Source organism: Panulirus ornatus, chromosome 7 (assembly GCF_036320965.1).
Source record: "Panulirus ornatus isolate Po-2019 chromosome 7, ASM3632096v1, whole genome shotgun sequence".
NCBI classification, from domain to species: Eukaryota; Metazoa; Arthropoda; class Malacostraca; order Decapoda; family Palinuridae; genus Panulirus; species Panulirus ornatus.
Window position 1 is genome coordinate 4,625,665 of NC_092230.1, and position 19,755 is coordinate 4,645,419.

At 39.1% G+C, this 19,755-nt stretch overlaps 1 protein-coding gene across 8 annotated transcripts in view; it reads right to left on the minus strand.

Annotated features, from left to right (window-relative positions):
- Marf (Mitochondrial assembly regulatory factor) overlaps positions 1-19,755 on the minus strand; it is a 56,283-nt gene that overhangs the window by 23,009 nt on the left and 13,519 nt on the right. For 5 of the 8 annotated variants that reach the window (XM_071663184.1, XM_071663181.1, XM_071663183.1 and 2 more), the window contains 4 exons: positions 17,350-17,460; positions 14,302-14,604; positions 12,039-12,146; positions 7,990-8,010 (listed from right to left, as the gene is read on the minus strand). In XM_071663184.1, coding sequence (XP_071519285.1) covers positions 7,990-8,010; positions 12,039-12,146; positions 14,302-14,604; positions 17,350-17,460 — 543 coding nt within the window. The remainder of the gene's footprint in view (positions 1-7,989; positions 8,011-12,038; positions 12,147-14,301; positions 14,605-17,349; positions 17,461-19,755) is intronic. The other 3 variants (XM_071663188.1, XM_071663186.1, XM_071663187.1) reach the window with 1 other exon arrangement.

Below are 19,755 nucleotides of genomic sequence, written 5' to 3' on the forward strand. Positions count from 1 at the left end.
CTGACCTTTATCTGTCTTCTTCAAGCTTTCATGGGCTGCAAAACTCAACCCTTCCCCTCTCTGTTATTTGTTGGTAACCTGGCAATCACATTCTTTCAATAGCTTATCATATGTTTCCATACACACTATTCCCTCCTTAAAAGAAGGAAAGCAAGTCTTGGGTTAAGTTGACATTCTTAGGGCTTTCATATCAAATTCACCTCACTCAGATTTTGATACACAAACAAGTGGATGAAGTAATGCATGCCAGTTAAATTACTGTGTATCAATGGCCTTCATACATCATTCACACTATTAAAGGCTGGACACCCATTGTTATGCCTGCATCTCTTTCCAATTTCATCTTTTAAGTTGACCCAGAGCTTTCAAGGCTTGAATCAGTATTTCTTATCATGTTTTTAGCACCATTACATCAGTGTTACATCTTAATTTTTTTTTATATACTAGTGAATATTAGGACAATGGTTGATAATCCTACAGCATTTACACTAGGTGTATAGGACATTCAAAAACTGTAAACATTCAACTGTTGAGATTCCTGAAGGACAAAAGCCTTTCTCACAAGAGGCAGCAAATGGAAGCCAAAAATTACAGTACGATTGTTGTACTGAGCATGGTACTGTACATCAAAAACAGTCATACCATAAAGTTATACCAAGGATGTTAAATGACCTTAACATAGCAAAATAATTTTCCTATGGACTTATAACCATGATGGGTGCTACAGGTGAGTGATTAGATGAGACTTCAAGAACCACAGTGGATGGTTTATACATTCTTTGTCATCATATCTTTATGCTTTAATTCTAATAAAATTTAAGGACAATGTGATAGTTGTTTCTTTAACTACTGTAGTCGTAAATTTTTATGAAAGCTCATTACAAAATACTTTTCAGTTTTTTTAACATGATTTCAGAAAGAAATATTTATTTCTGATTTTTTTTTCTTTTCTTTTTTTTTTTTTTGCTTTGTCGGTCTCCCGCGTTTGCGAGGTAGCACAAGGAAACAGACGAAAGAAATGTCCCAACCCACCCCCATACACAATGCACACACACACACGCCCACACACACAAATATACATACCTATACATCTCAATGTACACATATATATACACACACAGACACATACATATATACCCATGCACACAATTCACACTGTCTGCCCCTATTCATTCCCATCGCCACCTCGCCACACATGGAATACCATCCCCCTCCCCCCTCATGTGTGCGAGGTAGCACTAGGAAAAGACAACAAAGGCCCCATTCGTTCACACTCAGTCTCCAGCTGTCACGCCATAATGCCCGAAACCACAGCTCCCTTTCCACATCCAGGCCCCACACAACTTTCCATGGTTTACCCCATACGCTTCACATGCCCTGATTCAATCCACTGACAGCACGTCAACCCCGGTATACCACATCGATCCAATTCACTCTATTCCTTGCCCGCCTTTCACCCTCCTGCATGTTCAGGCCCCGATCACACAAAATCTTTTTCACTCCATCTTTCCACCACCAATTTGGTCTCCCACTTCTCCTCATTCCCTCCACCTCCGACACATATATCCTCTTGGTCATTCTTTCCTCACTCATTCTCTCCATGTGCCCAAACCATTTCAAAACACCCTCTTCTGCTCTCTCAACCACGCTCTTTTTATTTCCACACATCTCTCATACCCTTACATTACTTACTCGATCAAACCACCTCACACCACACATTGTCCTCAAACATCTCATTTCCAGCACATCCACCCTCCTGCGCACAACTCTATCCATAGCCCACGCCTCGCAACCATACAACATTGTTGGAACCACTATTCCTTCAAACATACCCATTTTTGCTTTCCGAGATAATGTTCTCGACTTCCACACATTCTTCAAGGCTCCCAGGATTTTTGCCCCCTCCCCCACCCTATGATTCACTTCCGCTTCCATGGTTCCATCTGCTGCCAGATCCACTCCCAGATATCTAAAACACTTTACTTCCTTCAGTTTTTCTCCATTCAAACTTACCTCCCAATTGACTTGACCCTCAACCCTACTGTACCTAATAACCTTGCTCTTATTCACATTTACTCTTAACTTTCTTCTTTCACACACTTTACCAAAGTCAGTCACCAGCTTCTGCAGTTTCTCACATGAATCAGCCACCAGCGCTGTATCATCAGCGAACAACAACTGACTCACTTCCCAAGCTCTCTCATCCACAACAGACTTCATACTTGCCCCTCCTTCCATTTTTAGTTTTCCTAATGAAGGAACAGACGAGGGGGCCAAGTGAGGATATTCCCTCAAAGGCTCAGTCCTCTGTTCTTAACGCTACCTTGCTAACGTGGGAAATGGCGAATAGTATGAAGAAAAAAAAAAAAATATATATATATATATATATATATATATATATATATATATATATATATATATATATATATATATATATATATATTATCATTATTATTATACTTTGTCGCTGTCTCCCGCGTTTGCGAGGTAGCGCAAGGAAACAGACGAAAGAAATAGCCCGCCCAACCCCCCCCCATACACATGTATATACATACGTCCACACACGCAAATATACATACCTACACAGCTTTCCATGGTTTACCCCAGACGCTTCACATGCCTTGATTCAATCCACTGACAGCACGTCAACCCCGGTATACCACATTGCTCCAATTCACTCTATTCCTTGCCCTCCTTTCACCCTCCTGCATGTTCAGGCCCCGATCACACAAAATCTTTTTCACTCCATCTTTCCACCTCCAATTTGGTCTCCCTCTTCTCCTCGTTCCCTCCACCTCCGACACATATATCCTCTTGGTCAATCTTTCCTCACTCATTCTCTCCATGTGCCCAAACCACTTCAAAACACCCTCTTCTGCTCTCTCAACCACGCTCTTTTTATTTCCACACATCTCTCTTACCCTTACGTTACTCACTCCATCAAACCACCTCACACCACACATTGTCCTCAAACATCTCATATCCAGCACATCCATCCTCCTGCGCACCACTCTATCCATAGCCTACGCCTCGCAACCATACAACATTGTTGGAACCACTATTCCTTCAAACATACCCATTTTTGCTTTCCGAGATAATGTTCTCGACTTCCACACATTCTTCAAGGCCCCCAGAATTTTCGCCCCCTCCCCCACCCTATGATCCACTTCCGCTTCCATGGTTCCATCCGCTGCCAGATCCACTCCCAGATATCTAAAACACTTCACTTCCTCCAGTTTTTCTCCATTCAAACTCATCTCCCAATTGACTTGACCCTCAACCCTACTGTACCTAATAACCTTGCTCTTATTCACATTTACTCTTAACTTTCTTCTTCCACACACTTTTCCAAACTCAGTCACCAGCTTCTGCAGTTTCTCACATGAATCAGCCACCAGCGCTGTATCATCAGCGAACAACAACTGACTCACTTCCCAAGCTCTCTCATCCCCAACAGACTTCATACTTGCCCCTCTTTCCAAAACTCTTGCATTTACCTCCCTAACAACCCCATCCATAAACAAATTAAACAACCATGGAGACATCATACACCCCTGCCGCAAACCTACATTCACTGAGAACCAATCACTTTCCTCTCTTCCTACACGTACACATGCCTTACATCCTCGATAAAAACTTTTCACTGCTTCTAACAACTTTCCTCCCACACCATATATTCTTAATACCTTCCACAGAGCATCTCTATCAACTCTATCATATGCCTTCTCCAGATCCATAAATGCTACATACAAATCCATTTGCTTTTCTAAGTATTTCTCACATACATTCTTCAAAGCAAACACCTGATCCACACATCCTCTACCACTTCTGAAACCACACTGCTCTTCCCCAATCTGATGCTCTGTACATGCCTTCACCCTCTCAATCAATACCCTCCCATATAATTTACCAGGAATACTCAACAAACTTATACCTCTGTAATTTCAGCACTCACTCTTATCCCCTTTGCCTTTGTACAATGGCACTATGCACGCATTCCGCCAATCCTCAGGCACCTCACCATGAGTCATACATACATTAAATAACCTTACCAACCAGTCAACAATACAGTCACCCCCTTTTTTAATAAATTCCACTGCAATACCATCCAAACCTGCTGCCTTGCCGGCTTTCATCTTCCGCAAAGCTTTCACTACCTCTTCTCTGTTTACCAAATCATTTTCCCTAACCCTCTCACTTTGCACACCACCTCGACCAAAACACCCTATATCTGCCACTCTATCATCAAACACATTCAACAAACCTTCAAAATACTCACTCAATCTCCTTCTCACATCACCACTACTTGTTATCACCTCCCCACTTGCGCCCTTCACCGAAGTTCCCATTTGCTCCCTTGTCTTACGCACTTTATTTACCTCCTTCCAGAACATCTTTTTATTCTCCCTAAAATTTAATGATACTCTCTCACCCCAACTCTCATTTGCCCTTTTTTTCACCTCTTGCACCTTTCTCTTGACCTCCTGTCTCTTTCTTTTATACATCTCCCACTCAATTGCATTTTTTCCCTAAAAAAATCGTCCAAATGCCTCTCTCTTCTCTTTCACTAATACTCTTACTTCTTCATCCCACCACTCACTACCCTTTCTAATCAACCCACCTCCCACTCTTCTCATGCCACAAGCATCTTTTGCGCAATCCATCACTGATTCCCTAAATACATCCCATTCCTCCCCCACTCCCCTTACTTCCATTGTTCTCACCTTTTTCCATTCTGTACTCAGTCTCTCCTGGTACTTCCTCACACAGGTCTCCTTCTCAAGCTCACTTACTCTCACCACCCTCTTCACCCCAACATTCACTCTTCTTTTCTGAAAACCCATACAAATCTTCACCTTAGCCTCCACAAGATAATGATCAGACATCCCTCCAGTTGCACCTCTCAGCACATTAACATCCAAAAGTCTCTCTTTCGCACGCCTGTCAATTAACACGTAATCCAATAACGCTCTCTGGCCATCTCTCCTACTTATATATATATATATATATATATATATATATATATATATATATATATATATATATATATATATATATATATTTTTTTTATACTTTCTTTCTTTTAAACTATTCGCCATTTCCCGCGTTAGCGAGGTAGCGTTAAGAACAGAGGACTGGGCCTTTGTGGGATATCCTCACCTGGCCCCCCTCTGTTCCTCCTTTTGGAAAATTAAAAAAAAAAAAAAAAAAAAAACGAGAGGGGAGGATTTCCAGCCCCCCGCCCCCTCCCCTTTTAGTCGCCTTCTACGACACGCAGGGAATACGTGGGAAGTATTCTTAATCCCCTATCCCCAGGGATATATATATATATATATACCAAAGAACTTCTAGATAAACTTTCAGGTTAATTCGGTAAAAAAAAAATCCATCTCAATAAGAAAGGAATGTTTTTTTTTTTTTTTTTTTTTTTTTTTTATACTTTGTCGCTGTCTCCCGCGTTTGCGAGGTAGCGCAAGGAAACAGACGAAAGAAATGGCCCAACCCCCCCCATACACATGTACATACACACGTCCACACACACAAATATACATACCTACACAGCTTTCCATGGTTTACCCCGGACGCTTCACATGCCTTGATTCAATCCACTGACAGCACGTCAACCCCTGTATACCACATCGCTCCAATTCACTCTATTCCTTGCCCTCCTTTCACCCTCCTGCATGTTCAGGCCCCGATCACACAAAATCTTTTTCACTCCATCTTTCCACCTCCAATTTGGTCTCCCTCTTCTCCTCGTTCCCTCCACCTCCGACACATATATCCTCTTGGTCAATCTTTCCCCACTCATTCTCTCCATGTGCCCAAACCATTTTAAAACACCCTCTTCTGCTCTCTCAACCACGCTCTTTTTATTTCCACACATCTCTCTTACCCTTACGTTACTTACTCGATCAAACCACCTCACACCACACATTATCCTCAAACATCTCATTTCCAGCACATCCATCCTCCTGCGCACAACTCTATCCATAGCCCACGCCTCGCAACCATACAACATTGTTGGAACTACTATTCCTTCAAACATACCCATTTTTGCTTTCCGGGATAATGTTCTCGACTTCCACACATTTTTCAAGGCTCCCAAAATTTTCGCCCCCTCCCCCACCCTATGATCCACTTCCGCTTCCATGGTTCCATCCGCTGACAGATCCACTCCCAGATATCTAAAACACTTCACTTCCTCCAGTTTTTCACCATTCAAACTCACCTCCCAATTGACTTGACCCTCAACCCTACTGTACCTAATAACCTTGCTCTTATTCACATTTACTCTTAACTTTCTTCTTCCACACACTTTACCAAACTCCATCACCAGCTTCTGCAGTTTCTCACATGAATCCGCCACCAGCGCTGTATCATCAGCGAACAACAACTGACTCACTTCCCAAGGAATGTATTTTATCAAAAAAGATATAGGTTTAACTTGTGCTAGCATGAAGCATGCCAAAGCTCCTGGATTCTATGCGGGTGGGAAAGTCAACCAGCCGAAGAACAGGGAATGTGAGATGTGGATATTAATGCACACTACAGTAAGAACTAGTGTTGAGAGTTTTGTATTCTTCATAAAGGCCAACAATGTTTCAAGTGCTCATAATGTATATATGACAAATATCTAACTTCATATGTTTTGGCTTTTTGCACTTTCTCCAAACCCCTAATGTCCTATAACACTATTCAACTTAACATTCACTTCTCCTAATTCTAAATTCATCTTAACTTTTGCCACTTTCTTCCCTGCTATACTATTCTAGTATCTACTCTTGGACTTCAAAAAATACTTTTTCTCTTTCATAATTGTTCCCCATTTCCAGCAGAAGTGAGGTAGTGTCAGGAACAAAAAAAGAAAGACATCATTCACTCACATCCATTTCTTAAAATAAAAACTCTTCTAATTTCTAAGACATGGCAACCTTCATTTACTCTTGTAAAACAGTCTTCAATTACTGTGCAATTCATAGTGTAGATATACATAAAAGCAAGAAGTACCACAGCAAAACTACAAGACTAAAATGCAGAAGGTGCAAAATCACAATATGATCTAAAATGATCACATTAAAGATCCTAGTACTTAAAATTATATCTCTCTCAAACAACTCTGAATTCTCTTAGAAGATATATTCTTGAAATAGACAATGTTTTCAAACTGGTTACATGACCATTCAACGAGGGTAATACTATCAGGGAAGAAAACAATTAACCTTGCTTCCAATGATTGGTTCTTTCCACCCATCACATTCACATCATTGTTGGTGCTTGATGGTATACTGTATTCCCAAGCTACATTTGACCTTGAATTACAGTATATTTCCAAAGTTTCTACTCTTACTACCCATTACTTTTCATTATATATGTCTTCTTTCCATTCTCAAAGAGGCATAATACCAACACCTCTTAATTTTGTAAATACTTCCCTGCCTTTTTACCTACATCTGCTTCTTCCCTCTACCAGGGAAACCCCTCCCCTCAACCAAACCTATATGCAGAATTCCTAAACAACTCTTTCAAGCATTCATACTGGTGTTTAGTATGCATGTATTGACTGCAATATAAGGGAAAAGTTTGAGGAGCCAACCCATTTACAATAAAAAACAAAGTATACGCAATATTACAAATATACCATATGCAAGATGGTAGTGCCATACACACAATAATAATAACAATAACAAACACTCAAGTTCATATGATTTTCAGTACTTCAGTAAGGTACTTGACAGTAATGAGTGTTCTTGTGAAGTCATATACATTCACATATGCTAAGAAACTGAATTTCCGAAATAAAAAAGTTCAGTTTTACAAACATTCACATAACAGACAAAATACAAGCAAACAAAATCTAACATTATCAGTTAAATTGCATGAAAGGAAAAAAATGATCATGCAACAAGAAAGAAAAATATATAACAATTGCAGAGATAAATCATGAATTTTTTTGCAGATGACAAAGACAAACATGAGCTAGCTTACCTCACACAGCCCTGTGTTTGGCTATGATATCCAATAAATCAGAGATTAGTAAGATTCCATATTCAAAATGAATGTCATTATTTAGAATTCCCAGTCTCCACATTTAAATCACCCACTTAAGCAGCAAGAAACTGGGATATTTTCACAATGACATATTTCTTCAAAGACACAAGATCAAACTGTCAGAAAAGGTATATGGATATTCAAGCAGATAAAAATCAATATAACAGAGAGGTTGCCACTTCTTCAAACAAATGACACATAAAATCATCTAGTCAGAGGGCATACTGAACAACTGCTGCAACATATTCCAATTTATGGATTGATGATTAAACAAAACCCTACCAATCTGACATGCTCATAGCCAGCCAGGGACCCACATACATTCTTTAGATTAAGTAAATGATACAATTTTCAAAGATACATTTCTAAAATGAGATATGTCATAAGAACACTAGTAATGTAATTAACCCATATATCATAATTCTAACATACTCTCAGGTACTACAGAAAGCCAACACCACAGTTTAATCAAAACCAATATCGGTTATCCCTTGAATTAAAGCTTTTCTTGATTTACATATATATATGTACTCAACCATGGAGCAGAAACAGAAAATTCTGAAACATCGTCTACTTAGAGTCCTCTTCTCTGTAGGAACGTGTGGATGCATGGGTTTGGCAACATTATACTTCTAAAAACAAGTATGACTGAAACATTTATGCCCCAGGACATGGCTTTGTACCCACCCCCCCACAACCTTTGATCCCACACCTAAACTTAAATCACATGAAAGACTTTTTGTGTAGCAATATCTCTGTTCTATTTGGTCCACCATCTACTCAGTAAAGAAACATTGCGACCATTAACTGTTAATTCCTGTTGAATTACAATTTAAACATTTCAGATCATAAACAATACAAGGACAAAAAAGTTACATTAAATCAACTAGAAAAAAAATGAAAGCCAATATAGTTTGTCTCCTTTCTGCATGCTTTAAATATCTTTGTGCCTAGATCAGCAAGACCAACAGTAGCATCCTAACTAAAATATCCTTTATGCATAAATTCAGTAAACAGAAGTGGTACACTCTAAACTGGAAGTCTCTAAGGAGCACTTCTTTCTTCAACCCTCTTCAACCTCTTCCTCTATGACCTTCTATCAAAGTGTGAAAATCATTTCATTTGCAAATGATCATACGATCAAATGACAGCACCTTGTTAATACAAAAGCAACAGAAACATACAACACTGCTTCATATAATTACAATACTGGCTCACCCAGAGTAGAGTGTCAGCATTAGTCTTCAGTATACCCCTATGCAAAAATGAATCCAACCTGTACCCTCTCATCACCTTGAAAGGCCAATAACTCCATCTCAATAAAACACTAACCACCCTAACCATCACATTCAGCACACACAACATTCACCTCCCACACCAATAAGATCAACACAAAAGTACCACACAAACAAACAAAGATACCCACAATACAAAATCCTCCTAATAAAATCCTACCTCAAAAGGATTAGCACTCAATTCTTTGCAACAGGAATAAACCCCTCTCATATACATCACATCATAACTAACCACCAACCCAAAAACAGAAATAAAAAGCCTTCCCCTACCTGACACTTCAGCATCCGCTACACACACCCCACCCACAACAAATGTAACACTGATAAAAATACACATAGAAATGTCTCAACAAGCATGAAACAACTTCTCTCCCAACTCAATTCTAAACTTCACCCCACCAGACCAAAATCCAACTGATACCAACTCCCCAGATAAACACAAATCACACTTTCCTGGCTGCACTCTAGATATCACCCATCCCTATACCACCACAAACACTATTTCAACATATTGCAAGAACCTTCAAACCCATGGCACAACTACTTGAATAAAGACACTAAGCACATACTATGTATTGAAGTGCCACTGCACTTTCTCACACAGATGCACACCCAACATCACTAAACTTTATGAAATGTGGTCCCAACCACAGGATGTGGCTGGCTTCCTGAGTGCTGCAGGAGTCTCGTACAGGTGGAAGGGAATCCTGAGGCAAGAAGAGTCTGCAAAAATCCCAGGCATGGAATTGACTTGTTCCTGAAGTATTCTAGGTCAATGTTTTGGCTCCATAGGGTCTTGATCTCCTGAATGAGGCAAGGCACTGATGAAGTACTGCAAGAAACAGGATGGACTTTCATCTGGTTCCAGTAGTTCTCAACTGGGTTAAGGTCTGCAGAGTTCCCAGGCCACTCCAGCAATTGAAATCTTTATTTGGTAACCAATTCATAACCTTTAAAGCATTACAGCTGGAGGCACTATTCAAATGATTACATCTATGATCCTAAGGAAGCAGATGGTGCTAAAGCACCTCAATGTACTGCTCTCCATTCATTGATGTGTTTTTAGGTAAGACATACAACCCTACCCTGCCCACTGAACCACTAAAGCAATCCCAGATCAACCCTATCTTCACTGTAAATGAGAGTCATACCAGCTGGCACCCTTTGGTCTCCTCACCCTACCCTGCCTCAACTGTATGTATTTGAAGCATCACCCTATTCCACAGCTACTCACTGCAGTCCTTGTATTTCTTTCCAAATGCAAGTCTTTGTGTTTCTTTTCCTTTATAAGCAGGGGTCTGGGAGCTGGCTTGAGGAGGGAATAAGAAGGTTCTTTAGCATGCAATGCTGAATGGTTCTTTGACAGACGATTTCTAGAAGTTTTGGATGGCTTTTCTTGAGTCCAGCAGCTGAAATGAAGGGTTGCTTCAATTCTTCTTATGAGACTATCTGTAGATCTAGAAGTCTTCCTTGGGTGACAAGGGATTGGATTTGGTGATGGGATGAAGCTGCCAGTTCGTCCAAAAAAGCTGGCAAGCAGCTACCTGATTGCACATCTAGAGTACCTAGTGCACCTAGAAATCTCAAGTGTATAATATTTTCTTGCTTCTGGGTGAAAATTTGGCCTTTCTCCCTAGAAAGGTAAAAGCCAACCATCTTGAAGCACTAGTGAAAAAAATACAGTACACAGAAGCAAAATTTCCAAATCAAGTGTCAGCCTGGAGGAACACGAAAGAACATCCTTCCCTAAAGATAGCCTCAGGGGAACTAAGGCAGGTTTCTGGTGCTCACATTGTTAAAAACATTAGTCTAAACAACCAGATGTGTAATGATTTCACCATGAGAGTGTCATAAACTTGTACCCTCAATATACCTTGGCCATGTAACACCTTTGAAAATATGTTTGGGGCAGACAAGGTTTTTTTGAAGACACTACATAATATTTCTATCATCCTTGTTATCATTATTACTATTATTATTATCATCATTATCATTAACATTATCATTATACAACTACCCCAGGATCCTTTTCTTGCAGTGGTCCTGACTCAACTGTAAGACCCACTGAAAACAAAATACAAAGTAAAGTTAACACTAAAGACTAACCTAATATCACCATACATCTCAAGACCAAGTATGCTGCCTACCTGCATACATACAATTAAAAAGAACTAAAAATGATGTGGCTCATCCACACTTACTAAATGCTCAGACAAAAAAACATGAAAAATCCATTGGCTAAGGGAAATGGGGAAAAAATTGGCAATCTTGGAATATCAAAATCAGAAAAAGATGCCTTTAAACCAGGTAAGATCCATGCAAAGGCTCCATATATATGTAGTTTCTACAAAACTAGAGTTCACTTTTTTGTGACAGAAGTGAAAAAAGGAGAACTTTGAAAGGAGTTTGAAAACCTCCCTATTTTCCCATAAACTATTTGATTCACCATAAGTGGATTTGGTGTGCATGTATTTTTCCAAGTATGCATTCCTTGTGCACAACAATGTAAGTCTGTACTATGCTATGCCCATATCAAGAGTCATACTTGATCACCATTTCCCACGCTAGTCACGAGCCTTCTAGTCTAATTATCTCTAAATATGTATAAGCTTATATACTTTACAATTGTTCAGTATCTTTCAAAGCATAATCTACAGTAATATAACAATAAATGATAACATCATAACAAACCTCATTTAAAAATTCAGGTTCTGATGCAGCCATGTCCCATCTGTTCTGAAGGATGAATATATTGGGCTTTGAAAGTTTTTCAGAAACTTTATGGAAGAAGTTTTTCTCCTGAAAGAAGAAACATCAAATTAGCCCTTCCAGAAATATCTTTAACAGGTGATTTGTAACAATCAAAAGTCGTGGTTCATGCATATTCAGTCTTTCTATCTAAATGCTTATAACAACCTATCTCTAAACAAAATTAAGTGCAACTGAACACACAGGCTTTGTGATGAAAGGTTCTATGAAATTCACAAACTTAGTAGGAAAAGTGGTACCTCTAGCTCCAAATACAGAGGGAATGTTATGAAAGAAGAAAGAATGATTTAATAACAAATGCCAAAATGCAAAGGAGCTTTGAAATGTTAAGTGCCAGAGAGAAGAAAGACTGGCTTCATAAAAGATGTGATAATGAAATGGAGATTTGAGACGTTAAGTGACAAAAGTATAAAAGGGCACTCCAGCCAAAAAGCATCTGCAAGGTAAAGGAAAGGAAAGGAAGGAAGGTATATGACAGAATAAGGTAAGAGGAACAAAACATTTTGTAAAGAATATTCCAAATAAACCCAATTGAAACAAAGACAGAAATGCAAAGTTTTCATCTGTTTCTAAAGACATCTTCAGGGCAACTGAAGACTCCCTGAAGATGTCTTGAGAAACAGATGAAAGTTTGGCATCTCTCTCTTTCTGTTTCCTGTGGGTTTATTTGGATTTAATCTCCATATTACCACTGCAGTTATTTCAAGGAAAAGAATTTCATGGAGAAGTCAGATGAAAATCTAAAACTTTTCCATGAATTCATGAGGATAGATTGTCATTTAAAGACCAGCTTATCAGGTAAAGGAATTCAGGTGGAAGAATTGTTTAGAATAATGCAAGCACATGAAACGAACTGAATAAGTTCAGACTTGTTTTCACAGCGGAAGACATTACAGCCCCAGCATCAGTGAAATGGCATTGGAAGAAGGTTTCAGAAAACATTGAGATATAGAGAAAAGACTTTAACAGAAGACTAAAAGGTCTTAACACTCACAAGGAATATGGTCCAGATGAAATTTCACCAAATGTGCTGAAGATCTTTGCAAATACGCTACATGAACTTCATGTAATAATTATCAAGATATCACTGGAGAGGGGCAGAGAGCCACAGGAAAGGAAATGGAAAATGTCATACCTATTTCTAAAAAATGAGACTGGGAAAAGGCAATGAAATACATACAGGTCTCAATGACAAGTGTGGTCTGTAAGGTCCTGAAAAAGACAAATAAAAAGCAAATGTATGACTCTCTAAGGAGAAGAAATTACCTATGAGAGACAGAGCATGATTTCAGGGAAAGGACAGGTGTACCAATCTCACAGATTTCTATGCCAGAGTAAGCTCTGTCTTAGACCAAAGGAAAGGCTGGAGGGATTTTTCATATCTGGACAGCTAGAAAGCATTCAATACTGTTCCTCATGGAAGACAGATTAAGAATCTGGATCATCAGGCTAGAATGAAGGGGAAAACTCCTTTGATGGACAAAATATTTATCTCAGGTAGGGAAAGATGCATGTCAGAGTAGCCTTCTCCAGATAGGTGGAGGTGACCAGTGGAGTGCCATAAGGTTGTTCTAGGACCATTACTCTTCTTGATGTAAGTGAATTAATTGCCTGAGAGTATAATCTCTTAACTGAATATGTTTGCAGATGATGCAAAAAGTCATGAGCGAAGTGAAAAGCAAGAAGGATTGCACCAATTTACAAGGGGACCTAAACAGACTACAATTATGGCTGATGTTTAACCTAAGCAAGTATAAAGTAATAAGAATGGGACAAAGCCAAAGAAGGCCAAAGAGCTAACAGAGAAGATCTGAAGAAAGGCTGTAGGCTGTAAATATGCCCACTTTGGAAGAGAGAAGAGTGAGGGATTACCTGATTATCTTTACTTTTTTAATACACTTCAATGACCCAGATGGGGAAGACTTCTTTTGGAGATTTAAAGATAGAGCAACCAGGACATTACATGAAGTTATGCAAAAAAATCTAGCTGAAAAAAAAGATGTAAATAAAACTACTTTCATAGTTTGAGAATGATGAATGAAGAGAATAAAAATGAATGATGAATAACTCAATAAATATGATGGCAGAGAATGTTCATTAGATTAGGTCCTACAAGTGTACAACTCTTTTTCACCAATACAGTACAAACAGGGATTACAGTAATACAGAGAATGTAAAAACTTACAGTGTTCATCAAAGTAGATTCTGAGTTTGCAACCAATACGAAGACATCAGCATCCAGGCAATGCTTGTCAATCCAATCATCCAGACTAACTGAAACATCTATACCAGGAGAATCAACAAGAACAACGTCATCTCTAAGGAGTGGACAACGACTTTTTGGCCAGTGGATGCGCACCAGTGTAGAGTCCCCAAGAAGTCTGTTGTTGCAAAGAGCATGAGCCAGTTGGCCAATGCCTTTTATATTCTGCTTCTCTGTGGATCCCTCAGTGGTGAAGTAAGGTTCATTGCCATCTACACCTTCCACCTAGTCAGAAAGAGTGAAGAAAAAAAATACTATGAGCAAGGTAAGTTAGTTCTACTCTCCTGACTTAAGAGTGTTAATAAACACCTCACACCCTCTCAGTCAGAGCTGTTGGTCTTATATTATGTCCCAATAAAACTAAGCTACCAGGATAGTCTTAACATCTTACAAGCAACATACACTTATTATGTTCTCATTTACTTTTTACCTTCACATTCTTTCTGTTCCTCTCTTTTTTCCCCTAGCAGATTATCAATTACAAACATGGAGAAGTCCAACATGCTTATGACACCTAGTATCCGGTATTCTAGAGTGAGAAGAATCTCAACATCCATTTGTCAGCCGCAAGTGAGAAAGAAGGCTCAGGAATTTGCAGTCCCAAACCCTCCTAAGACCCTTGCCCTCAATTAAATGTGTTTTTCCATTCATTTCACCAAATTTTGCAGTCTTTCTACTTACTTTTCTTCTCTATAGTTAAACAGAATGGTTGAGGTCCTTCTACAGAGAAGGTGGGATGAAGAAGTAGATGCCTTTAATATTTTCCCTCCTTCATTATCTGTGGCAAATTCACAATTACTCTACTCAGGTACACATACTATCCTTGAACCTTTCATTTCCAAAACATCTACCTTCTCTACACATCCCCCTACAGCCCGTGCCTTGCAACCATACAACATTGTTAGGAATACTATACCTTCAGACAGTGGCACTTTTGCCCTCCAAAACAGACCACTTTCTATACATTCTTCAGTTCTCCCACAACCTTCACCCCTCACCAACCCTATTACTCACTTCCACTTCTATGATTCCATTTGTTTCCGTGTTCAATCCCTGAAAATCAAAGCACTTCATTTCCTCCATATTTTCTTCATTCAAACTCACACCCAAACTTACTTGTTTCTCTGCCCTGCTAAACCTAATAGCCTTGCTTTTATTCACATTTACACTCAACTTCCTCCTTTCACACACTCTCCCAAACTCAGTCAACAACTTCTGCAGTTTCTCACAAGAATTTCTCACACATTCTTTAAAACCAAAAACCTGATCCATACATCCCCTAGCCCTTCAGAACCCACATTGTTCCTCCCAAGTCTGATGCTCTGTACATGCCTTCACCTTCTCAATCACTATTCTGCTGTAAACTTACCATATACACCCAAAAAAATTAAACCTTTGTAGTATGAACACTTACCTTCACTCCCTTTGCCTTTATACAGTGGCAATACACATGCATTCTGTCAATTCTCAAGCACCTCACCATGATCATACATGCAGAATCCTGAAGCTTATCATCTGCTGGATGACAATCTTATCGAGGTTTTTTTCACTTAGCCCCATCCTCACTACTTTACATTTGCTCATGCTCAATACCGTCAAAAATGTATAAAACCAACTTTGGAGTCTTTTGAGGTCTCCCTGTAAGCTGATGCAATCATCCTTGCTTTTCACTTACCCCATGACTTTTGCATCATTTGCAAACATATTCAGCCACTCACTGTCCTCATAATTATTTTTGTTGTGAAAAGTGTAATATTTCCAAAAATGCTCATGTCAGTCACCATTAGTGCTATGCCTGTATATAAAATAAGATAAGTGGGTGGTACTGTGTTTAACATTATAAAGGAAACAAAACCTTTAACATTCTCCCAACATTTGATGGTCATTCTCTCTCCCCACACTGATTTTAATTTGTAAAGTATAATATTGCTAAATATACTCATGTTACTCACCATCAGCACTTTCCCTGTGTATGATATATGAGTACAGTGTGAATACAAGTTCAATAGAAAGAAAGAAACATCTCACATATTGGGATTTGTCACGTGTCATCAACAGGGACCCCTCTGCCACTCCCTCAGCACAAGACGAGACTAATACATAGGTATTCATGTAATTTTGTGTGTGTTTTTTTACTTCTGAATGCTAATCTATCATTTCATAATTTCTTTTACATACACTGCTATTTTTTCTTTCACCATGCCTGCTATTTAAGGGTTTTAAAGTTTTTTTGCACTAAGCTGTTTTCTTACTGAGTGATTTGTATTATGCAGTGCATGTGAAATGTCTGGGGTAAACCATGGAAAAGTCTGTGGGGTCTGGATGTAGATAGAGAGTTGTAGTTTCAGTGCATTACACGTGACAGCTAGAGAAAGAGAGTGAGCATGTGTGACCTTATTTTTGTCAGTTTCCTAGTGTTACCTGTTACTAGTTGGGTAGGGTGGCACCAGGAACTGACGAGGGTGAGCAATGAGAATATGTACATGGGTGTATATGTATGTGTGTTCATATGTATGTTTATATGTTGATACGTATATATGTACATATATGTGAGTGTATGTATATGTGTGTGTATATGAGTGGATGGGTTTTTCTTTGTCTGTTTTCTGGCACTACCTCACTAATGCATGAAACAATGATCAAGCATAATAAATAATCAAAAATATTTTTTCAATTCATCTTTTCTTGCATTAAAGAAGCTGCACCAGGAACTGAAGAAAAAATGGCCTTATTCACTGATGCCCATTTTCAAGCTGTCATGTGTAATGCAATGAAAGCACAGCCCCCATCCACAACCAAACCCTAAAGACCTTTCCATGGTTTTCCCTGGCTGCTGCATATACCCTGATTCAGTCCAGCGACAGCATTAAATCCAATGTATCTACTACATTATGAAGGAATAGGTGAATGAACAAATTTTCAAGGAAAATTCAAATCAACAATATTTGTCAAAAAATATAAATGACTAACCTGTAAAAAGCAGTTAGTTGTGTGCCCAATACCTGATGGTAGGATCTTGTCACCCATCATGGCATTGATGACGGTACTCTTGCCATTAGATGTACGTCCAAAAAAAGCCACCTAATAAAGAAAATAAAACTTACAATGATGTAGTTCAGTAGTGCCAGGAACAGACAAACAACTGCCTCAATTGCCCACATCCACACTCTAACTTTCATGCATACTGCATCAAAACTAAAGCCCTAAAGATTAGGCCATGGTTTCCCTTCACTGCTTCCCATGTCCTAATACAATCCACTAACAGCACATTGCAGAGGAGATAAGTAAATCCGTGAGTGAGAGTTTGATTGGAGAGAAACTGGAGGATATGTTGTGTTTCAGATACCTGAGACTGACATGGCAGCAGGTAAAACCACAGGAGCAGAAGCAAGCAAAAGGGGTGGATGAGGGTGCTAAGGTCATATGCATATTCAGGAATGCATGGGAAGAGAAGTCACTGTTTGTGAGGGCAAAGATAAAAAGGAATTCAAATAGCAACAACAAAGGAATTCAAATAGTAACAAGAGACAAAGGAATTCAAACAGCAACAGACCACAGGGTCTTTTCGAGGGTTTTAGTGATAATGGAAGAGATTTGAAGCTCACAGATCAGTTTGGTAAGAGTAGAAAGACAGATTTTCAAGGACAAGATACTGTTAAACATTTCAAGTAACTAAGGAGGCACAAATAATGTCATTTGTGGCTCTCCATTGAAATATTCATCAGTTCTCAACTCTCTCCTTTCAAACACTCTACCAGCTTCTGCAGTTTCTCACCAGAATCTGCCATAAGCACCTGGAAATTACTAATTCGCAAACAGTAACTGACTCACCTCCAAAGTGTCCGAACACCTGACAGAGTATAACTCTGCCATGCTCCTCTAAGACCCATCAGTTCACCTATCTCACCATCCTAACTTTCTCATTTACCATTTCCCATGTTAGCAAGGGAGCATCAGAAACAAATGAAGAAAAAGGCCTAATTTGCTTACATCCATTCTTTAGCGGTCATGTATAAAACACCAAAACCACAGCCCCTCATTCAAAGACTTCTGTGGTTTATCCAAGCTGCTTCATATGCCCTTATTCAATGCACAGACAGAATATTTCCCCCTGTACATCATACTGCTACAATTCTATCCTGTGCATGTCTGTCACCCTCCATCACATTCAGGACCTGACTACACATAATCTTATTCACTCTATCCTTCCATTTCCAATTTGGTCTCCCCCTTCTCACTGTCCCATCCACTTCCAACACATACATCCTCCTTTTCAACCTTTCCTCACTCATTCCTCCATATATGCAAACAATTTCAGCACCCATTTTAAATCTCTCAATCATGCTCTTCTTATTACTCAACTTGCCTCTTACCCAATCATTACTTACCTGATCAAACCCCCTCACACCACAAAGAACTTCACCTCCAAAGAACTTCATCTATACACACTTTCACCCTCCCAAAGTGATCCCCCTTTCAACACATTTCTCAATGCTCCCTGAGCCTTTGCTCCATCACCCACCCTGTAATTCACCTCCACTTCCATTGTTTCATTTGCTGCCATATCCACTCCAAGGTATCTAAAGCACTTCACTTTCTCTAAGGTGTGTCTATTAAAACTCAAACCACAACCAACCAGCCTATTTCCAATGCTAAACCTAATAACCTTGCTTTTACTCACATTTACTTACTTTCAACTTACTCCTTTCACCTGATTCTCACACAAAATCTGCTACTAACACCATATTGTCAATAAACAACAACTTATTAACCTCTCAGACCCCCTTTCCTAACAGACTGCAAACCTGCTCCTCTCTCCCTTGAATTTACCTCCCTCTTCACCCCATCCTGAAGTAAATAAAACAGCCACGATAACATCACAAACTCTTGTCACAGGCCCATCCCCAGCTTTAATCACTCACCCTCCTCTTCAATAATTGCACACATGCCTTACTCTCTTAAGAAAAACTCCTCACTGCTTCTGCAACAATAAGATGTTTACATTTATAAATATATATATACAAGGATGCCTTCTTACTACAAGTAATAGCAATGTATACAGATGACTGAAGGAGAATGGTTAAGTGGGGACTGCAGAGAGTATTCATTAAGTAAGCAATTAAAGGAAGATGGTAAGGATAGCACATTCCAAGAATATGTCCATGATTACTATCTAGTGCATATCACCATCCACCATCCTTGCATACATGTTCCCTCATTCTGTTGTTTCACTTCCCTTACTCTATGTAATGATGTGATCAATATCCAATCTTCAGCTATTCTAATACAGAAAATTTAACATATCCCTTCCATCTCAAAACACAATACTAGAGGTCAACCTTTCAATATCTAGAGTCAGTGGGAAATCTGACCTCC